The 21,817-nt window shown below is 30.8% G+C and overlaps 1 protein-coding gene across 1 annotated transcript in view; it reads right to left on the bottom strand.

Moving 5' to 3' along the window:
- Positions 1–21,817, bottom strand: part of Nhe1 (Na[+]/H[+] hydrogen exchanger 1) — a 134,957-nt gene that overhangs the window by 8,438 nt on the left and 104,702 nt on the right. Inside the window, exons 13-15 of the mRNA XM_085825100.1 lie at positions 10,813–10,955; positions 6,442–6,522; positions 2–106 (exon numbers count right to left, since the gene is read on the bottom strand). Coding sequence (XP_085681226.1) covers positions 2–106; positions 6,442–6,522; positions 10,813–10,955 — 329 coding nt within the window. The remainder of the gene's footprint in view (position 1; positions 107–6,441; positions 6,523–10,812; positions 10,956–21,817) is intronic.

Below are 21,817 nucleotides of genomic sequence, written 5' to 3'. Positions count from 1 at the left end.
ATTTGACATCTAATTTAACAAAACCCTTAAGATTACTTTTCATGAAGTTCACTTCATATTCCTCTTCTGTTAATTCTGAGAGGTGTTCAGCATCAATAGTCTTACCCTGTAAACAGAAGAAAGAGATTTAATTAAAAAACATTAAAATGTTAAGTTAATGGTAAACTTACTATTAACTTAATCAGACTAAGTATTAAGTTAATCAGGCTAGAGAATCATTAACTAAAGGAACACATTAAATTTAACAACCTCCTTTTCTATTCCCAACATTCTTCTATTATATATAAACAAATACTTACAGTAAAAGTACAGATACATTGCACTTTATTCTGTTTCACAGATATTTTATTTCCAAATCAAAATTTTATAGCAATCCCGCACTGAGCAAGTGAGACGCAATACTGCTAAGCCAAATACTTGCTTCATGTCTTGATATCACATTCTGTCAATTCTCATTTAACTCTATTATTAAATAATGAAGAAAATGAATTTACATATTAATTTTATACACAAATTGCACTCTGGGAAAATAGCAGCACCTGCAGCCACCAGCTTTTGAATACACATTGCCCTCCAAGCAAACATGTGCAGCACAATGGCCAAATATAAAATTTTTGTTTTATTGTTTATTTAATATTTTATGTGAATTTAAGAAACTTTCGATTCAAAGCTTTATAAATAATATATTCACTCTGCATAAAATATAATCTGTGCGAGATATTTATGTTTCAAATTTAATTAGAAAACTCAGCGATATTCAAGAAGTATGTTACCACTGAACAAAGGCAATGTATTTTTTCCCCTCAAATTTAACCGCATTGTAGAAACGTGACTGCAGTTTTTTGCAAAAGCCACCAAATTTTGAACATCAGAACAAGGGCACTTCAAAGGCTAAATTTCAAATTTTATTCTATTTTATCATTATTTCTTTATTTCATATTTTGTGCGAATTTCAGAAAATTTTTAACTAAAAATTGTGATGTAAAAGCTTTGTGTTGCAACTCAGCAAAACATATTTACGTTTCAAATTTAATCAGAAAACTCAAAAAGTGAAAAGAAATGTGTCATTACTGTCCAATATAAAATATTTTTATTTTTCATGCACCAGTTTCTTACCATTTGGAAGCAGGAGATCTTTATTTTTTTTTTTTTTTTTTTTTCAAATTTGTTCTATTATTAATTTATATACTAAGCAATTTAATTTAATTAACTTATATACTAAGCATTAAAATCATTGTATATTTTTTCTTTTTATAACTAATATTAAATAATGAAAAATCTGTCCATCTGTATATATGAGGACTGTTAAAAAAGTGCACCGAAGTTTTGAATTTTATGCCAATAACTGCAGATGGCATGCTGTGGCCACTATGCACATCCAGTGGCATACTTGATAACATGTTGCCTTTTACTGGGCTTCAATTTAAGCCTTTGCTGTTGACTAATTACCATATGAGTGAGATCATGCATAAGCTGCTCGTTGGACTAGGGAAAAAAACAAAAATGAAATTGAAGGTGCATAAAAGCAAGAAAACGTTTCATGGAAACATTCCAAATGCTTAACCAAACACACAAAGGTAGCTACATGAGCTGAATACAGTCTTATGACTGGTTTCAATATTTTAAAAAAGGCAAAAGATTTGGTTACCAAAGATCCAGAATTTGGATCACAACACCAACATGTTCAGTGTACACTATGAATTTGTACCATGAGCTAAGACAGTACAAGGAGATCTATCTACTAGAGAATTCTAACACAATTGATAGATGCTGTGTGAAGGAAGAGACCTGAACTGTGAAGGAAATCAGTTGTTGATGTTACATCATGACAGTGCTCCAACTCATGCACAGCTCCTTGTTGACAGTTATCTGATTAAACACTGAACTTCTGTTGTACACCACTCATCTTATTCTCCGGACTCAAGTCCCAGCAGATTTACTTCTCTTTCCCAAAATTAAAACCCCTCTGAAAGGTCATCATTTTCAGTCTACAGAGAAAATTTTTAAAAATGTCACATGAGTACTGCATGCCATTGAAGAAATTATTTCCAGCAGGCATTCCAAAAGTGGAAGAAATTATGGAAATGGCATATTGACACTGCAAGGAAGCACTTTGAAAGGGATACTGGTTGAAAGTTTATAAAATTAGTAACAATGTAAGAATAGCAAAATCTTGGTCCCCCCTTTTTTTAAACAGTTCTTGTATGCATGTATGTTCCTCACACTGCAGAAAAATAGTGGCAACAAATTTTGAATACAAGTAGTCCTCCACACAAACCTATACATCTCAAAGCCAGAATTTTGAATTTCAAAATTTTTTTGATGTATTTCATATTTTGTGTGACTTTAATGAATTTTTAATTAAAAATATGCCGATTAAAAAGCTACCTCTTGCCACTGTACAAAACATAAGGTAATGATGTTTGAAATTTGATTAGAAACTTTGCAATTGAAAAGAAATGTATTGTCGCTTGGCATGGCATATGATATTTGTCTTTTAAATTTAAACAAGTTAGGTGTTTTAAAGAAATGTGTTGCCACTGCCCAAAATAATATATTTTTATCTTCCATTTGCCGCTGTGCTGTTGCTTAGTTAAGCATAAAATATTTATTTTTTTTAATTTAACAAATATTCTATCTGTTATTGTTAACAAATGTACAAGTGTTTCAATAACAGATAGAACAACAAATATTTCAAACATTCTCTGTGTTACTGATTAACAAACTAAGTGATTTAAAAGCAATAAATGCAGTTCTTTGTTACTATTAATTACTACCTGAACCCATGAAATTACACTAGATGGACACATTAAACTCATTATATATTTTTTCTTTATTAACTATTGCATATTTTTAATGACTGGTTGTACAATTGGCTAGTATTTCTATACTGTACTGAAAATAATAGTGATGCCCTCTACTACAGAATGTTATAGTAAATGTTGCATTTAATGTTATTCTTAACTTGTTATCTGGCCAGGCAACATATGAATGTACTAGAATATTTATATTATTAGATTATTTAGAAGTGTATATGCATTTTTTTAAGATACATGTGCACTTCAAATGCATCTTAATGTCAATGTGCATCTTAAAATGTGTCCAAACGATTTAGGATGTTTAATAGAAGAGATAGGAGTCCCTGTATAAAATACTACTGGCATTTTGGAATTACAGCCATGAAAATATCTTTTTACAGCATTTTGGAAACTTGAGCTTTTCAAAGACAAACCATAGGTTGACTGAAAGGTTAAAAAGATATGAAAATTGTAACAACAAATAAAATTAAATAATCTCTTGAATTTCTCTTTTTTTAAGAATATTACAGTAATTCAATATGCAGCACCTGCCACAACTCACTGGTTAATAAAATCAGCTGCTCAATATGTTCAAACTTCCAGGAATAAAACAAATTTTATACTAATCAATAGGAAAAATACCACTAATTAAACTCAGGTGTGCCATTTATAAAACTCAGATACCAGCTAACAGGAGGTGAAAGTTATACTTTTGTATCTCATCTTTTGATGTTCCATGCTTAAAATCTTCTTTTTGCGATACACACATTTTAACAAAGAGTTCTCAAGAAAGTTCATGAAATGCTTCCTAGCAATATTTTACCTTAACAATTTTTGAGAGGAATGGGAGTAGTAATTGTAGGTTTTAAAAGAAAGCAAAGAAAACACTGATATTTCTGTAATCCTAAAAGTGGGAGATCAACCTTAAATGACAAAGTTCAAATATTCCACTGGATAGAAACTGAGGTATAAAACTGAATAAATCTCAGGAAGAAGCATTTTTTTAATTTGTTATGGTCTTAACTTGTAACATTTTAAAATGCTTAAGTAAAAAGATTTAAGGCTGAATTAAAGGATGAACTGTTAAAAAATCTTGATTTTTCTTGGTAAGTGCAGTTAAAATCAGAATTTCCCAAACAGCATTATGCAATTTATGCAAAGAAATAATTATGTTTTGATGAAAAACCAACGAAGAATTATAATTGATAAAAAACTAATAAAAATTGTAGTTGTCTCAAAAAAGATAAAAAATCAAAAGATATTATAAACACTATATTTCTTGGAATGGTTTCATGCATGAAACCATTCCAAAAAAGTTTTTATTTCTAGATATATTTTCATTATAAAAGCTGTGAAATTCTACTTATGCTAGGATGATGTACAATTGATGGATGGCTCACAAATTAGAAAGAGAAAAATAACATTGTTCATCAGAAAACGTATGGTGAGAAGGAAGAGGCATATGTGGCTGATAACTAGATAAATGGCATTTTGCATGGATAGTAAAATGAATACAAGCCACAAGAAATTTATAATACAACTGAGTTGTGTTATAAAACATTAATGTTATAACATTGACAGAACATTAATGTTTAAAAGTAAACAAGCAGATGGTTTAAGAAACTGAAGGAAAGAGTTAGTGTTATTGACATGCAATATGGACCCAACAATTAAGAAGACAACACTGGTAATTAATAGAAGCAGAAAACCTTAATGTTTAATAGACCTCTAATTTACCACAGCAGTTTCTAGTTTCCATGACAATTTCTAGTTTAGAATTTACCTCTAGTTACCATGGCAACAAAAACTGATTGATAAGTAGTATTTTTACTTCCACCCCCTTTTTCTTTAATGGGACACCAAAATGAATAAAGAAAAAATGATTTTACTGACTAGATAAATTATCCAGCACACACACCTCTTATCTATATCTGAAAAATATCTGTGTTTTTGCCTGAAAATACAATTCTAACATTCAGCCTTTAGGTAATGAGATTTGAAAGATTTTATTCAAGGTATTATAAAATCTTTCAAATCTCATTACAGAAAACAATTCAATGATAACATAATTCATAATTCAGTCTTCTGAAAATGTAAGCATTTCAAAAGATATAACAAAATCAGTATCTCTTACAGGCCAAGCATATTACAGTCATAACACATTGTCAATCTTTCAAACCACACTTAAAAAGTGTTTACAAATATGTGCTTTTATGTAAACTGACAGTTAAAGTGATACAGAAGAAAATGATGATGTGCCAGCAAACAATCAAATTTAGCAAAGTACCACAAATTCTAAGAAAAAATCTTGAATTGAAACACACTGATCAAAAAAGCTACCAACAATTTCACAAAACTGAGAGTACAACTGAAAAACTTTTAATGAACAATACAAAACAAACACGGCTAGAAAAATAATAAAATTTAAAATTTTTCCAAACACATAGTTTTAAAAATATTTTTATAAAAATATAAATTTTAAAAGTACATAACAGTTTCATTTTAGCATCAATTTTTAATTATTATTTTAGGATTAATTAATGGATTTAAATTGTTAGTTATTATTTTACTATAAAAGTTTAAAATGTTTATCACAATCTGCAGTACACAAATTGTAATCTATTGAACTTAACTGCTTAATAAACTTAAATATGCTTGGAACTGGTGCTTGATAAGGTAAAATAGTATTTTCAGTATTAGTTATAAATAATACATATTTTTATAAAGGGTTTAAAATATTTTAAGGTATTTACATAATTATAATACCTTAAAAAAAAACGAAAAGGAAGAATAAAAAGGCTTACAAGGTCAAATTTCATTAAGTTCATAAATTTCCACAAAAAATTTATGAAAAGTAAACACAAATCTATCCAGAGGAATTCATTGAAGATGATGTTGATGGTTAATAATGGAAAAGAACTGTCTCATCAGAAGAAATCACAATTAACTATAAATAAAAAAACTGCCATAAATAATAATACAAAAATTATACACAAAAACCCAGATGAGAGACTAAGTTGTCAGATAATGCAGTTAGAAGATGAGACTGAGTTCGAGGCAAATACTTAGAGGTAGTATATCGCCCTACTGGAGTAAATTTTTCACATTTGAGCTCCTGACAGCACAATCGAATAAAAAGTCATTGCTAAGACGTCCCCAGAACTTTATTACAGAGTAATCTTCAAATTCCAAGAAAGAAGTTTATTGATCAAAATGGTACATATATACATAATTAGTTATTTCTGAGATAAAAAATAAATAATTTTAAGGGACGAATTATATTACAACCTAATATTTTTCTTGCTTTGAAGATTGAAAAACAGGTTTATAAGGCATAATATTGGTATTCTGAGGCCAACTAAAATCTGGAAACCTAAGCTTGGGCTTTGTAGACCAAGGCATCAGAAACTTAGTCTAGCCATGAATGTAAAATTGTCAGAGAAATTAAAAGTTATATGCTAGTGATCAAGAATTTGTTAGAAAGTGAAAACCTTATTGCTGTATTGACTACACAAGTATATACAAACAATTCATATAACATAATTCTTACATGCTATGTGGAACTAAACAATTCATATAGCTCATTTTATTAGATTAGTTTTCACAGCAATATTTAGAACTACTTAAATTTTCAAATACTAACCATTTCTTTTGTTTTACTTAGAGATATTTCAGTGTCTTGTCCTTTTCTTTTTCTCCTTGGCTTTTTTCCTGCTTTAAGAAACTATAATAAGAGAGTTTTATTACTGCAACAAAAAAATAAAACATGTTATTTATAATTCTGCTACTATAAATGGGATGAACATAAAAAAAAAGTGTGTGCTCCTCATAAAATTCTAATCTTAAAATGAGAAAAATAACTTCAGTCCTCCAATTCAAAATTTAAGTAAACTAATTTTAGATTTTCTGATACTTTTTATCTGGTAGAAATGGAGAAATGGTGCAAACATAAGAAAATGTTTATTACTTAAAATATTGTTCTGCATAAAGTAAATTCATCTAATATATGCAGTCCAAAATTTAAAAAATTCATTCACTACCACAATTCATCATTTACACTCTAATTTGCAAAAATTTTCATTTATTTAAAAGAAAGCACATTTACTTACGTTTTACCTCAAAGTAGTATCACAAATTTATGTAAATATTTCACATGTTTGATTTGCATCTTGACATTTATATATTTTTACAGTATGAAATATTTTTATTCAATAATTTATTTCTTTAGTATATTTTTATTTAATAATTATACTGCATTAATCAAGTGCAGCCACTTAATATATTTGCAAGCATTAATTTCATGCATTATATGATGTTTATACACAGGGTATTTCAGCACAAGCATTTACAAACTTTCAGGAGAGTTAAAGTACAGTCAAAAGTCGTTAATTTGGACACCCATAATCCGGACCTCAAAGCTACAAACTTTCTGCGCATGCGTTGCGTTAGCGCTTACGTGTGCGCGTGCAGACCTTTACGGCTGCAAATATGTGTGTGTGCATGCACATAATACGTTTATGCATGCACGTTTAATGTATAATGGACGGTATAAGCTAAGCTAAAATTATCTAATTCAGTTAATGTAGCAGATTGCATTGTTCCTTAATCTTCGAATTGGAACCGGCTTATTATTTTTTGCAGACTGTTAGAACAATTTTATAAAAGTAAGCATGAACTTTCAATTATGTCAAATAGAATTTCCAATATATATTTACTAATATGTAAAGGATCTACAAAGTGAAAGTATGTTTCAAAGTCCATTAAACAGAAAGTGGAATTGCTGCAAAAAATGGATATAGGCATATCCTTTGATTATCTAATCATTCCGAAATATGTTTATCAATTTCACGCTGCTCTGCAGGGGGAGGGAAACGATGCTGCACGCAATGAATTGGAAGTTGACCTGTCAGCACTATCCTTATCTTCAGGGCAGATGTTTTTATTTTATTTGGCTTATAATTCCTTACTAAATGTAGTATTTCATCTCGATGTACTCCGTCTTTGATATGATTTAAATCAAGTTCCTCGTCATTATAATTCGCTTCCGATAGTGAAGAAGTGACACAAAGGTTATTGAAAACGAAAAAATTTCGATTGACAAATTAGTCGGTATTCTCGACACAGCAATTATAGGACTTGAACAGCGGAACTTTGTAACTAAACAAGAAATTATGTCTGTTTAATAGAATTAAAGAGAAAGCATTATCACATGAAACGAAGCAACTTAAACAACTTACATTGAAAGAAATGTTTAATAAAGTAAACAAATAAATATTAAACTTTTTCTTTTTGTAAATTTTGATGCCCTTTAGATCATAATTGTTCTTTATTTCATAAATTACAGTTTCATATTTTTAATTTTATAATTTCTGCATGCCATCTTACCAGATTTAAACTGATGATATATAATCCGGAAAATCAATAATCCGGAATCTCATCCCTACGAGTCCGGATTAACCACTTTTGACTGTATACCTATATGAAAGAAAAATCACACAGCAAAACATGATCAGAAATGCTTTCTTGCCATGGTAGCGACAACACAAAACAGAAGAAAGAAAAGACAGAACAGGGTGAGAAAACATTATGCTTAGTACAACAGAAAACAAGAAATAAGAACAAACAACAATCATCCTCAAAGAAGGTGTCTGAAATTACGAACTCAAACTGTGATGCAAAATTCACATCTCCAGTGCATGGAAGATCTGATGTTCTAGAAAACATCAGGTGTGTCTCAGACTTCCCCCAGCAGCTTCCACAATGCGTTGCAACAAGTTCCTCAATACTATTAATGGGTTTTCGTACATGAGTGTCTTGACACATCCTAAAGAGGAAGTAGTTAATGCAGATGAGGCCTGGAGATCTTGCTGGCCAATGCACCAGACCACCCCTGCCAATCCAATGTTGAGTATATGTTGCATACATATTCACGATTGTTAATGTATGCTAAAATTTAGCATTCCCAACATTTTAGCTGCACTAAGCATAATAAATATGTTTTCTTGCCCTGTTCATGTCCTCCCTTTCTTGTGTTTTGTGTCGTCACTACCATGTCAAGGAGAAAGCGTTTCCGACCATGCATTACTACATGTTTTCCACGATCTACATATACTTTCTCTCTCCTGAAGGTTTGCAATTGCTGTGCTGAAACACCCTGTATATATATATATAGTGTATATATATTGGCTACACTGGAGTCACGGATCAGTTAGTCCATTTAGTTGAATAGTTCAATTCACCGTAGTGAAATTATACTGAACTTCTGCACACTGAATGCTGCTTTCTTTAGACATAGCTAATAATACAAGTGATTCTGGTGAACTGCAATGTTCTTCATATGTTAAGGATGACTTATGTTTACTTATGTTTTTCTCCTTGAGCTATTTATAACTCTTTACCGTACTTTACTCTTTACCGTACTTTACCGTACAGTTATTAAGATCTTATAAACTCACAGCATAGAACACTATATTATTTAGACCATTTAATTACCTTTGTAATATGGAGCAGTACTTTCTCCCATAATGATGACTCAACAAATTATTTGTTGAACAGAGGTGTGCTACATAAACCAAAGTTTGGAATCTTCACATTTAGTATACAATTCAGCAAGTTTTTGACACAAAATCTGAAAAGAACTCAGACACCATCAAGGAATGCAATAGTATAAATGGCTCCATGTTGAGCACCACTTTTGTAACATGGAAGAAAATTTCCTCTAATCATAGGTAACAGATGAGAGCAGGGTTCGGACACCTGAACAGCTTTCATTAACTATTTGGGTATTGTCCGGATCCCGCAACTGTCCAGTAAAACAACATTGCCAAACAGGTGCAGATGGTGGAAGACAGATGTTATGGATTCTTGCAATACCAATGCTTATTATACATAATATATGGCAATATAAAGATATCTTACATCGAAAAGTGATATTACTATTAGTAATTGTACGTTTTACATTTTCAAGCACGTTGTACATTTAAAACATAGTATTAAGCAAACATAGCATTAAGGGTGTCAAACAGTGTGACTGGCAATATCACAGATCTACACTTTTGATAGGCAACGATCCTGCCTCTATCGAATTTTGAAACTTGATAAACATTACCTTTTCTTATTCAAGGCATAACATGATATCCTGAGCAAACTCCAATCTTACAAAGCACTTTCCGAATAAGAAATCCATTACACAGCTTTTCTTTTATGCAGTGTTTCAGATGTCATTTCTCCCCCTGTGTCGTCGAAATGCACAGAAATACTAATCATTTGCATATCCCAACTTCTTCCTTTCGTGTGATTTTCACATTTGTCAGATCATTCTTTCCTGGTTGCAATTTTAATGGCCAGCAGTGTAGCTTGGGGATGATCACATATCCTTATGACATTTAGTAGTCATTGCATAGTCAGTTGTCTTTTTTCATTTTACCACCAACAGCAATAGACTCTAACTTCAAAACTTAGAGGGAGAAGAGAAAACTCCCTCTGACCAGTCCAACTTCTTCATAATGAAGAAAGAGAGTTATATATATATATATATATTTGGTTAAATCTAGGAGTTTACTTTCAAGCTTGAATAATTAAATTACCTCTGTTTGTTGCTCAGCATTTGCAACATGTTTTTGATTTTATCGTACTTTGATTTTGGCCACGATACATGCTGCCTTTCAAAAATAGTTTATTATAATTATACTGTGTCATGAACAAAATTATACTATGTGCCCATTATAATAAATAACTATATGAAATAAGCACTTCAACTGATCTAATGATATTCTCAACTACTGTATTTTATTTTGAAACATTATTATATACCAGGATAATCTTATGCATGATGCTATCTTATATCTAGACAAAAATGATTATTCACTCTGCTAAAAAGTGCATATATTGTAACAAAAAGAAATATGAAATAAAATAAAAACTTGGGTGTATTATATAACAAATAAATAATTTGAATTTTCAACTAAAACAAATTTCATAAATAATGTAAAAAGTTTCTTAAGGGATTACATACTTTCATTAAAGGCATTGTTGATCCTCCTAGTATCAGTGTTGTGAATAAAACAATGATCAAGGTTGTGGTAACAATAACATGTCTTTTCTCATCCTCAAATTCTAAATGTAAAGCTAAGGCATATGAAATGGCACCTCTTAAACCTGAAAAGAAAATAATAATTTTCACAATTAAATAGCACAGTAAGAGTATACTGTAAACTGTATGCAGCTGAACATTATGGTAACATTCAAACTCGAAGAAATATTTCTTCTATTGATAACAGGGCATTCGTTTTTTTTTTTTTTTTTTTTTTTTTTTTTTTTAAATATTAGATAAAATATAAAAGAATAAATTAATTTAAAATATGTGGCTTACATGATGAAGAAATTTAATTTTCTCTGTTTTGCATTGAAAGTTTTCAATACATTATATGATATACAAACCTTCTGTTTAAAATATGAAATAAAACATAAATGCATAATAATAAGCAAGCCTCTGTTTAAAATATTAAATAAACTATAAATGCATAATAATAAACAAGGTTTTTTTATTTTATTAAAAATAAGAAATTTTTAAATTTTTAAAAACTTAATATGCTGTACATTCAGCTTTTTTAACTGATATCAATTACAAAACTTAAAAAGAAAATGAATTTTGCTTATTATTTCTATTCAAGTCATCATGCGTATAGCAAGCATAGCATATTATCGGACACCCATAATCCGGAATGATCTATAATCCGGACCTCAAAGCTACAAACTTTCTGCGCATGCGTCGCGTTCACGCATGCGCACAGGCGTTTACGAGAGCGCGTAAGACTCTTACGGCTGCGAATATGTTTGTGCGCATGCGCGTTTAATGTGTAACGGAGATATACGCTAAGCTAAAATTATCTAATTCAGTTAATGTTGCAGATTGCGTTGTTCCTTAATCTTCGAACTGGATCCGGCTTATTATTTTTTGCAGACTGTTAGAGCAATTTTATAAAAGTAAGCTTGAACTTTCGATTATGTCAAATAGAATTTCCGATATATATTTACTACAAAGCGAAAGTATGTTTTGAAATCCGAAATCTGTTTATCAATTTCCGCTGCTCTGCGGCAGAGGGGGGGGGGGCAGAAACGTCATTATTAGATTATGATAGATTAGAAAGATTATATCAAATAGAATTTCCGATATATATTTACTAATACATAATTTCGGTAAAATCCTAGTATACGGTGCAGCCTTGGCGCGATTTTGAAAATTATCGCCAACACCAAAAATGATCCAAAGAACGTCTATATATATACTATACACTATATACTATGTGTGTATATACATAGTATATATACTGTGTGTATATATAGTATATATTATGTATAACCATATATATTCTTTGAATGACCTGTTTACTACTCATCGTATATGTCGCGTTCCTACTGCTCAAAAGTAGCCAAAAGTAGCCAAATCCCGTGTGCACCGGATACTAGGATTAAACCTGTAATTTGTATCTACAAAGCGAAAGTATGTTTTGAAATCCGAAATCTGTTTATCAATTTCACGCCGCGGATTGGAAGTTGATCTGTCAGCACTATCCTTATCTTCAGGGCAGATGTTTTTATTTTATTTGGTTTATAATTCCGTAAGTGTAGTATTTCATCTCGATGTACTCCGTCTTTGATATGATTTAAATCAAGTTCCTCGTCATTATAATTCGCTTCCGATAGTGAAGAAAGTGACCCAGAGATTATTGAAAACGAAAACATTTCGATTGACAAATTAGTCGGTATTCTCAACACAACAATTATAGGACTTGAACAGCGGAACTTTGTAACTAAACAAGAAATTATGTCTGTTTAATAGAATTAAAGAGAAAGTATTATCACATGAAACGAAGCAACTTACATTGAAGGAAATGTTTAATAAAGTAAACAAATAAATATCAAGCTTTTTCTTTTTGTAAATTTTGATACCCTTTAGATCATAATTGTTCTTTATTTCATAAATTACGGTTTCATATTTTTAATTTTGTAATTTCTGCATGCCATCTTACCAGATTTAAACTGATGATCTATAATCCGGAAAAATCGATAATCCGGAATCGCCGAAGTCCCGACGAGTCCGGATTAACGACTTTTGACTGTATTAATGATAAAAGGTTAGAGATGAGTTTAGGGTACCCCTTGTATTATCGCGAAGTTGTTGCTTCATTTATCGCCAAGTTATTGTTTCATTTATGGTAACCTGAGTAGTTGAATGTTACGGAAACCCTATTATGACGTAATCGTTTGCAATATTCCGTGAAATTTTGAATCATGGGGTGTTTTGTAAGGGCTTTTGTGGTGTGTTTGGTTAGGAAATACATTGCTTATTTCATTATTTAGATGGTAACATGGCTGAATGTAGTATGAAGTTTCTGTATGGTTTGGAACGAAAGGTAAGGGCTTTTGTGGTGTGTTTGGTTAGGAAATACATTGCTTATTTCAATGTTTAGATGGTAACATGGTTGAATGTAGTATGAAGTTTCTGTATGGTTTGGAACGAAAGTTGTTTGTTTTAAAATTGTTTAAATTAAAATTGTTTGGTTTAAAATGTAGTTTATTGAGATTATGTACTTTTTGTTTGCCTCTACTGCAGAATTGGGTGCTCCTTTGACTTTTTAAGTAAAAATATATTGATGTGTACATGGACAAACTCAAGGGAGTGCGCAAAGCCTAGTTTGTGCAATGAGATACATTCCGCAAGAGAAGAAGAGGGAAAATGTGGTTTACAAACAACAACATCTGCATGTGCTATGTTTACAATGGAGTCGATAGCAGATATTCCGCTGAAATTAATTTACTTTTCGAATTTAGAATTTTATGGCTATTGCGAGAAATTAAAAAATATACTTGGAAATGATTTCTCTTTCTTTGATGTCATAAAGAAGGGTCGGGTTTTCATCCGCAGACGTTGGCGTTTTTCATCGGCATCCGTTGGCGCTTCGGGAAAGAACCAGTTGGCGCCGTTGCATTTTTACTCGCCAAGCTCGCGTTTCATCGGCGATGAGCCGAGCCGCAAACGTGATATTTTGTAAACGTGATTTTTAGTGCATGTTAAATTCAAGTTAGCAGACAAAACAATATATTAAGCATATGGTAGTAAAAATTCACAGATAATAAGCATGTAGATGTAAAACTAACTGGTTAAACGTGATATACTAAATAAATTTGTATTAAATTCAAGTTAGCACAGAAAAGAATATAACGGAAATAAAAATTCATTTGAAAAATATAAATTAGTATTAATGTACTGAAATTAACCTGTTAAACGTGATAAACGAAAAAATTTGTTTTAAATTCCAGTTAATACAAAAAACAATATATTCCTTACACCAACAGTGTTTGCTAATTTTGATGACCATGGTGATGCATCAAACTATTCTGTCATCTTAGATAATCAATAATATTTTTTATTTCAATTTAATCATCTATTTATGTCACACCAGCCATCCTCTGAAAGGTTATTGTTAGAAAAGCATTAACAATATATTGTTATATTGTTATAACCACGTGCAGTGCTGATAAGCACCACGTGTTTCTGTGATTCCTATTTTCTTCTTTCTATGTATTTCTTTCTCCTGATGAGGAGGGACCTTTAGCTGCCCTCGAAATCGATTGAGTGTTTCATTATACCTACGCTAAATATAAGGTTGTTTTTTACGATTTTGATTGTCACATTAGCGTGTTTCTCTTCTAGTCATGATTTTATGTATTCATTTTTACATTTTTTATAAATGAATTAATTATCAAATCAAGGAAAGAATTCATAAATAAATATTAACAATTAAAACATGGTAAAGTAGCGAACAAAAGAGTATCATGAAGATAACAGTAACATACGAGAGTTATCAAAATTATACTAACCAAATGAATGAACAGTTAATTAATGAATGAAATAATAATTAAATATGAAATGCAAATTTCATAACTAATTAAAAATAAAAAAAAGTTTCCGAAATTTCATTTCATCTAACATAGCAAAAGCTTGTTTGTTTACATTAGCAGTTCTTACATCATGTGACCTCCGACGTCACCGGAATGTATTTCATTCTCCAATTTTTTTTAACCCTTTGCAATCGGATTAAATTTGGAGATGGGTATCGTACTGGTTGGAATTAATTTTTGTCGATAGAGCAGGGATACATAACACGCAAGTTTACGATCGATAAACAAGATTTAGTATTCTTTTGTGAACTTTAGATATATCTTTATTCAATACACTCATCTAGTGATATGTTTTTGTATAAAAATTATGTTTTATAATTCTCCTTCGTGTGATATTTTTCAAAACGCTCTCCAACATGCAGGCCAGGTTTTCGAGTGCATATATCGCAAAAATAACTGGTTTGGTGCCTTCCATCCTTAATCTTTCTATTTGAACATACACTACAATCTTTACTTTTTACATTTTCACAATGCTGCAAAATATGCAATTTTCCATCAAGTCTCTCTTCCTTATCAGAGGTCGATGGTCTTCCTGGTTTTGAATCTGCTCCGTCACGAAAATCACCTACCAGTTGTGCCACCAATTTTTGGACGAACATAAAATGTGGAATAGGTGTCCTGTTCTCTCTTCTAGCTGATACCTTATATAAAATGTAATTATTTATTGTAAAAACCTCTAATCTGGAATATTTTAAAAAGAGAAAATGTCTCATTACTGTTAAATTTATAAAATATTCTTTGGAATTCTACAAGGTATTGTCGATTTCATTACGTTCAAAAGACGATTGACTCACCACTGCGTCCTGCATGGCGAGCGCTGGGTCACAACTTTTGTTTAGATTTGATTACGTTATCTCCAATCGATGGAGCACTGTATTGGTTCGTGAATAGTTCTTTATGCATTGAGGTTCGTATAGGAAAAGTACAAACTGATACATGAATGCATACAGTATACAATTCGTATAGATCCTTGCTGTGGTGGCTGAGAGCAGACATACGACCAGAACAGTAAAAAGGCTTTGGTGGCTGAGAGTGGACATACGACCGCAAAAGGTTAAGTGAAAATAGGTCGATGTGTACATGGATAAAGTCAAGGGAGTGCGCAATGCCATTTTTGTGCAATTCTGGGATTTTTTTTAACCCCTTCGCGCCGACTGTCACATATACGTGCCAGCAATGAACACACTTACCTACCGGCCGACACGCAGGCGTGCCAGAGGATTGTTCCGTTCTCTACCTACTGCCACGTATTTGTGCCAGTACTTTGGAACGTTTTTCAAACTATAATTTCTGCCACAAGATGGCAGAAATTATTTCTGCCACAAAATGGCAGATTGCTATATCTTACATGTATATATACATACATTTCTGAATCCAATCCCCCAATTTATTGTAAGTAGAGAAGTTTTGTTTTCGCTAAAGCGTTGGGTATTTTGCGTTGGGTAGAAACAGACCGAATAAATATTTTTTAATAGAAAATTTGTTAGACGTGAATTCTTTCTGTTTTTACCGTTGCAATCACACCAAGATCAGCAGAATCATTAAATCCGCTCAGATTAACTGAAAGACATTTACCAAAACTTTGTTCAGAAGAGACTGATAAGAAAATGAGACAACGATGTTCCGTTTGTTCACATTCCCAGCAAAATCCTCCAAAACGACAAATGTGTTATTACGAGTGCAAGGAATGTAACGTAGGACTGTGTGTAGATCCCTGTTTTCAAATTTTTCATATGAAAAGAGAATTTTAAGTAATATATTTAGTTTTCAGATGTATAATGTTAAAATTCATAAAATGGTGAGTAATTAAAATAAAATGTGTAAAATATGCATTTAAACAAGAAATAAGGTAATTAAAGTATACATATAAAAATATCTATAAAGCATGAGCCGTTTAAATACTCTATAGAGCATTATTAAACAATGCGTTGATACTTCGGAAATTTCACGGATTTAGGCTTAGTAGCACAAAAGCCCCCGGCCCTGGAGAGACGCTCGCATAAGACACTGCCGGCCTCAGCGATAAGCGCGCATTTTCGCTACCTGGCTCGAAGGGGTTAAGGGAAAGTAGGTCGATGTGTACATGGATACCGAGTTTGTGTAATTCTCTGTCTTGTTGTTTTGTTCCTTAACAAAGTCAACTCATATTAAATTTCCTAATTCAAATATCAATGCCTTCCTTCGCTTTGCAATTACCAACAAACATTTAAAAAATAAAATAGAAAATACTATCAAATATTTATCTTCAATAGGCAAAAATTTATGTGAGCACTAAAGTAATTAATGTCAAAACTCATTTTTGAAGCTGCAATTCATCTAAAACATTTATTATCTAATTATCTTAAAAACAAACCCTTGCAATAATAATGATAAAAACAAAAAAGAAAAAGAAGAGGAAGAATATACAGATTCATATAATAAACTTTATCTCAAGGAACTTTTATTATAAATTATGAACTGTTATAAATTATGACTGTTAGCCTACTATTATTATACCTATTATAACTTCTATAATTATATCTAATAGATATGATATCAATCAAAATATTGATATGCTATTTATAATGTTATATTATGTGTTATATTATATTATGTACTATTTTGAATATTAATTTTAAAAATAAACCGAAGTGTAGTGAGACTATACCTACATTACTTATAGTAAACATTGGGTGTCCCACTACATTTCCACCTGAACCTGTCTTGTTGTTTCGGCTTTGTGTAGCGGCGATTTTTGGACGCAAGCCAAAATAACAAGTCAAAGACTTGCACAAATTTGATATCCATGTACTGCCACAAACTGCTAAGTTTCGCCAACGGGTACCCTAAAATATACTTTTACCATGATAAAATCTAAAAATTTATTATATCAAATTTACATAAGAAGCAAAGGAATTTGCTATAAAGGAAAATATGGCATTTTTCTGTACTTTCTATTGTAAAATATAGTAAATTAAATATATATAAACTCAAAATTTGTCTTAATTTTTAACTGCAATCCAAAAATTTCAAATTTCAGTCTAATCCACAAAAAAGAATTTAACACTGAAAATCTGAAAAAAAAAAAACTGAAAACATTAAAAATTTTTTAAAATGGTAACATATAGTAACATCATAACAAACATTTCAGAAAGATTGTTTCGTACTATTTACATAGCATATGGTATTGAAAAAACATTTTATTAGCTACAATGAAATGTTCTAAAAACATCAACTGTGTATATTATATAAATAAAATAAATACAATTTAGTTTATATAATACAAAGATTCATAATTATCAAGATATCAGCAATTTGGGATTTTAGATCACCAGTTTAAATCTAGTAAAGTGCATTTCAATCTAAAAAAAAATTCATTTTTAATAATTTCTTTTAGAAAGACTTATTTTGCATTAAGAAAGATTTTTTTCTGAATCACCACCACATGAAATTAAAATGAGACTTGAAATCAAAATGGGGATATTTTCTAGATTTAAAACCATAGAACAGATATTTGCCATACCATTAACTGATTAAGGACTAAGTCACTGTCATCGCAATAAATGACTTCAGTCACATCATCTTCATTTAGCATTTGTTCTGATATTCTATTAATCAGAATTTTGTTTTCTTGGGATATATGAAAGCCTTTAGACTGGTGGTTCTCATCCTCATCAACATGAAATTTGGTAGCTGGCTACAAATTATTCCAAGGATTTTTAAAAAATATCTGCAGACACATCCTCGCAAAATCTTGCAGTGCCTCACACATCAGATTTTTTTAAAGCATTTCTAGAGTTCTTGGATGTTCTTACTGCAGCATCCATTTTTAAAAAGCTATTTTATTTCTGCATTTCAGTGCATATGAAATTCCGATATTTATTGGCTGATTGCTAAATGTACAGTTTCAAGAAAAAGAGTAATGTTATCTACCATATACTAAAACTGTAATTTTGATAAGACTGATAATATATGGAATAAAATAATAAGCTACTTTAAATCAAAATGTTAATGGAAGAGTGCAATTTATTATATTAACTGAACTTAAGTTTTCTGGAATCTTTCTCCCTTCCCTACATTCCCTGTTTAATGCTAATGAAAGAAAGCCAGTTGAAGCAACATCCTATTCCAAATAAATATGTATTGGTCTTTACTTATAGTTCAGGTCAGATAAAAAAATTTTAACCCCCTCCCTCAATCACTCAAGGGAAGAAAATGTGGTCATGGCTAACATCAATATGAGGTCAATAAATCACTGCCTGTCTGAAAGTGACACACAGGAATCTCAGTTAGTCAGATGAAAAATCGCTTTTATAGCATTCCTACTTTTTCTCCATCCTCAAACTTTAAAAAATATATAAAAACAAAATCTGAAAGCTTCCAGATTTTATAAGCCCAAGGGGCCGTTTTTTTACATTTTGTGCATTAGCATTATTAAATATCATGTTCATAGCACTTAAACCATAAAATTCAATTCAACAGCAATATCACAAAATAATTTAAAGAGAGCATACCTTTAGAATTTCCAATACACAGTCTTATGCACTGGAGATATTTTATCCCCGTACAGTGTTGCCATTGCTCACTTTGAAATCATTGAGCTTGTTAAATAAAAATTCGCTAATGTTTTACAAAATATAAAACAGATAATAAAATAAATTCCAAATTAGGGCTTCCAGATGCCCATCGAGTGGAGGACTACACTATTCAAAATTTGATGTCTCTAGGTACCATTTTTTCATAGTGCAAGAAACATACATAAGTTCATGCAGATTCTTCATCATTTAATTTCTTTAAATATAATGCAGGGTTCTAATATTTGGTGGCAACAATTTGGAAAAAGAAATGTTGTTTATACTGCCGTTCCCGTTCAGCGCAAAATACCAAAACAAAATCAATAGCCCTTCTGGGCAAACTGCTCCTTTGGGCTAATAAATAAATAAAAATTCTTAAAAGAAAAAACATTGCTAGAGGTCCAGAGGTCGAGATATTAGTTCATTCTGGATATTAGATGTACGAGTTTTGGACTTGGTACTATATTACATACACTGACAGGAGGGAAAAAAATCTCAACACTAAGAAGGAGTTGTGCTACATAAATGAAATTTGGTAGGTGTGAGTATATGTGATCAAAGTGCTGAGTATATGTGAAGTGAAAACTGAGTAAGTTATAAAGGATATTTATTTCATACAATTGTGTAAAACTTACTGAATGTCTTTAGTATTATTTTACAGCCATAATTTTCAAACAATATAGTACAGTTGGTTGCAAACTGAATTCATAACTTCATTTTGCAAATAAATTACCTTGTTAAAAGTCTACAGAGCAGATATCCTCAACTTTTTGAGATCCTTTTAAGAATTTCAGAATTTCTTATCAACCCCCTTTTACTTTAAAATTATGTAATTATGATAGGAATTTAAAAATACTAATATAGCTTTAGAATTGTTTATTTTATATTTATATACAGTCAAAAGGCGTTAATTTGGACACCCATAATCCGGAATGATCTATAATCTGGACCTCAAAGCTAAAAACTTTCTGCGCATGCACCGCGTTGACGCATGCGCATAGGCGTTTACGCCTGCGCCTAAGACCTTTACGACTGCGCGTGTGCGCAAGCGCAGAATACGTTTTCGCGTGCGCGTTTTATGTATAACGGACGGTATAAGCTAAAATTATCTAATTATATATTTCAGTTAATGTTGATGATTGCGTTGTTCCTTAATCTTCAAATTGGATCTGGCTTATTATTTTTTGCAGACTGTAAAAGCAATTTTATAAAAGTAAACTTGAACTTTCGATTATGTCAAATAGAATTTCCGATGCTGGAGCTCCCAAAGGATCTACAAAACGAAAGTATGTTTCGATGTCCATCAAACAAAAAGTGGAATTGCTGCAAAAAATGGATAAAGACATGAAGAAGGTGACAGAGAGGTTAGTGAAAACGAAAAAATTTCGATTGACATGTTAGTCGGTATTCTCGGCACAGCAATTACGGGACTTGAACAGCGGAACTTTGTAACTGAACAAGAAATTATGTCTGTTTATAGAATTAAAGAGAAAGTATTACATAAAATGAAGCAACTTAAACAACTTACATTGAAAGAAATGTTTAATAAAGTAAACAAATAAATATTAAGCTTTTTTTTTTTGTAAATTTTGATACCCTTTAGATCATAATTGTTCTTTATTTCATAAATTACGCTTTCATATTTTTAATTTTAGCATTTCTGCATGCCATCTCACAAGATTTAAACTGATGATCTATAATCCGGAAAAATTGATAATCCGGAACTGCCGAAGTCCCGACGAGTCCGGATTAACGACTTTTGACTGTATTATAAATTTTTAGCCTCTTCATTATATTTCAAATTATAGCTGATATATTTAAAACTAATGAAAGCCATTAAACAAACTTTTATTAAAGCAGCAGAATTCTCTGACTATCAATATATGATGATCAATATTATTGTGATGTATATTAATAAACTACTTCACAGTGAGAAGTTTCAGTTTGATAATACCACTGCAGCATATTTTGCTTTGATTATTTACCTTTTCTAATAAGAAATTCCAATTAATGTTTCATTTTTTATATAATAAAATTATTCTTTTATATAGCAATGTTCAATTAATTTCAAAATTAAATCATTCTAATTTAGTTACTTATTATATTAGTAAATTTTAAATTACTTTTCCAGTAACCTAAGCCCAAATTCATCTATCTCACTATCATACTGACCCTGGGGAAGGCAATATTGACCACTTTGAAGACCTGTGGTCTATACCAAGCCTTTGTGAGTTTTACATGAATTATTCATATTTTTTAGGAAAAAAACTCTTAAAGACTTTCATGTATAATAAATTACAAACACTTCTAAAATCATTATAACAGAAAATAATGAAATAATTATATTTTAAATAAAATTTTTAATTACATAGAATGTGTGTACAAAAACAACCATAAAAATCTGTGCACCAAGAAATAACTGTCAGGTCATAACAAAACTTGGCAGGAAGGTAGGCATCAAAAAAATTTGCAAATAATTCAAAATCCAGCATGATGACAAAT

The sequence above is a fragment of the Stegodyphus dumicola genome, chromosome 10, assembly GCF_044657685.1.
Source record: "Stegodyphus dumicola isolate Sdum_Otavi_A_Nest chromosome 10, ASM4465768v1".
Classification (NCBI taxonomy): Eukaryota; Metazoa; Arthropoda; class Arachnida; order Araneae; family Eresidae; genus Stegodyphus; species Stegodyphus dumicola.
This window is presented reverse-complemented; position numbering and strand designations above follow the sequence as displayed.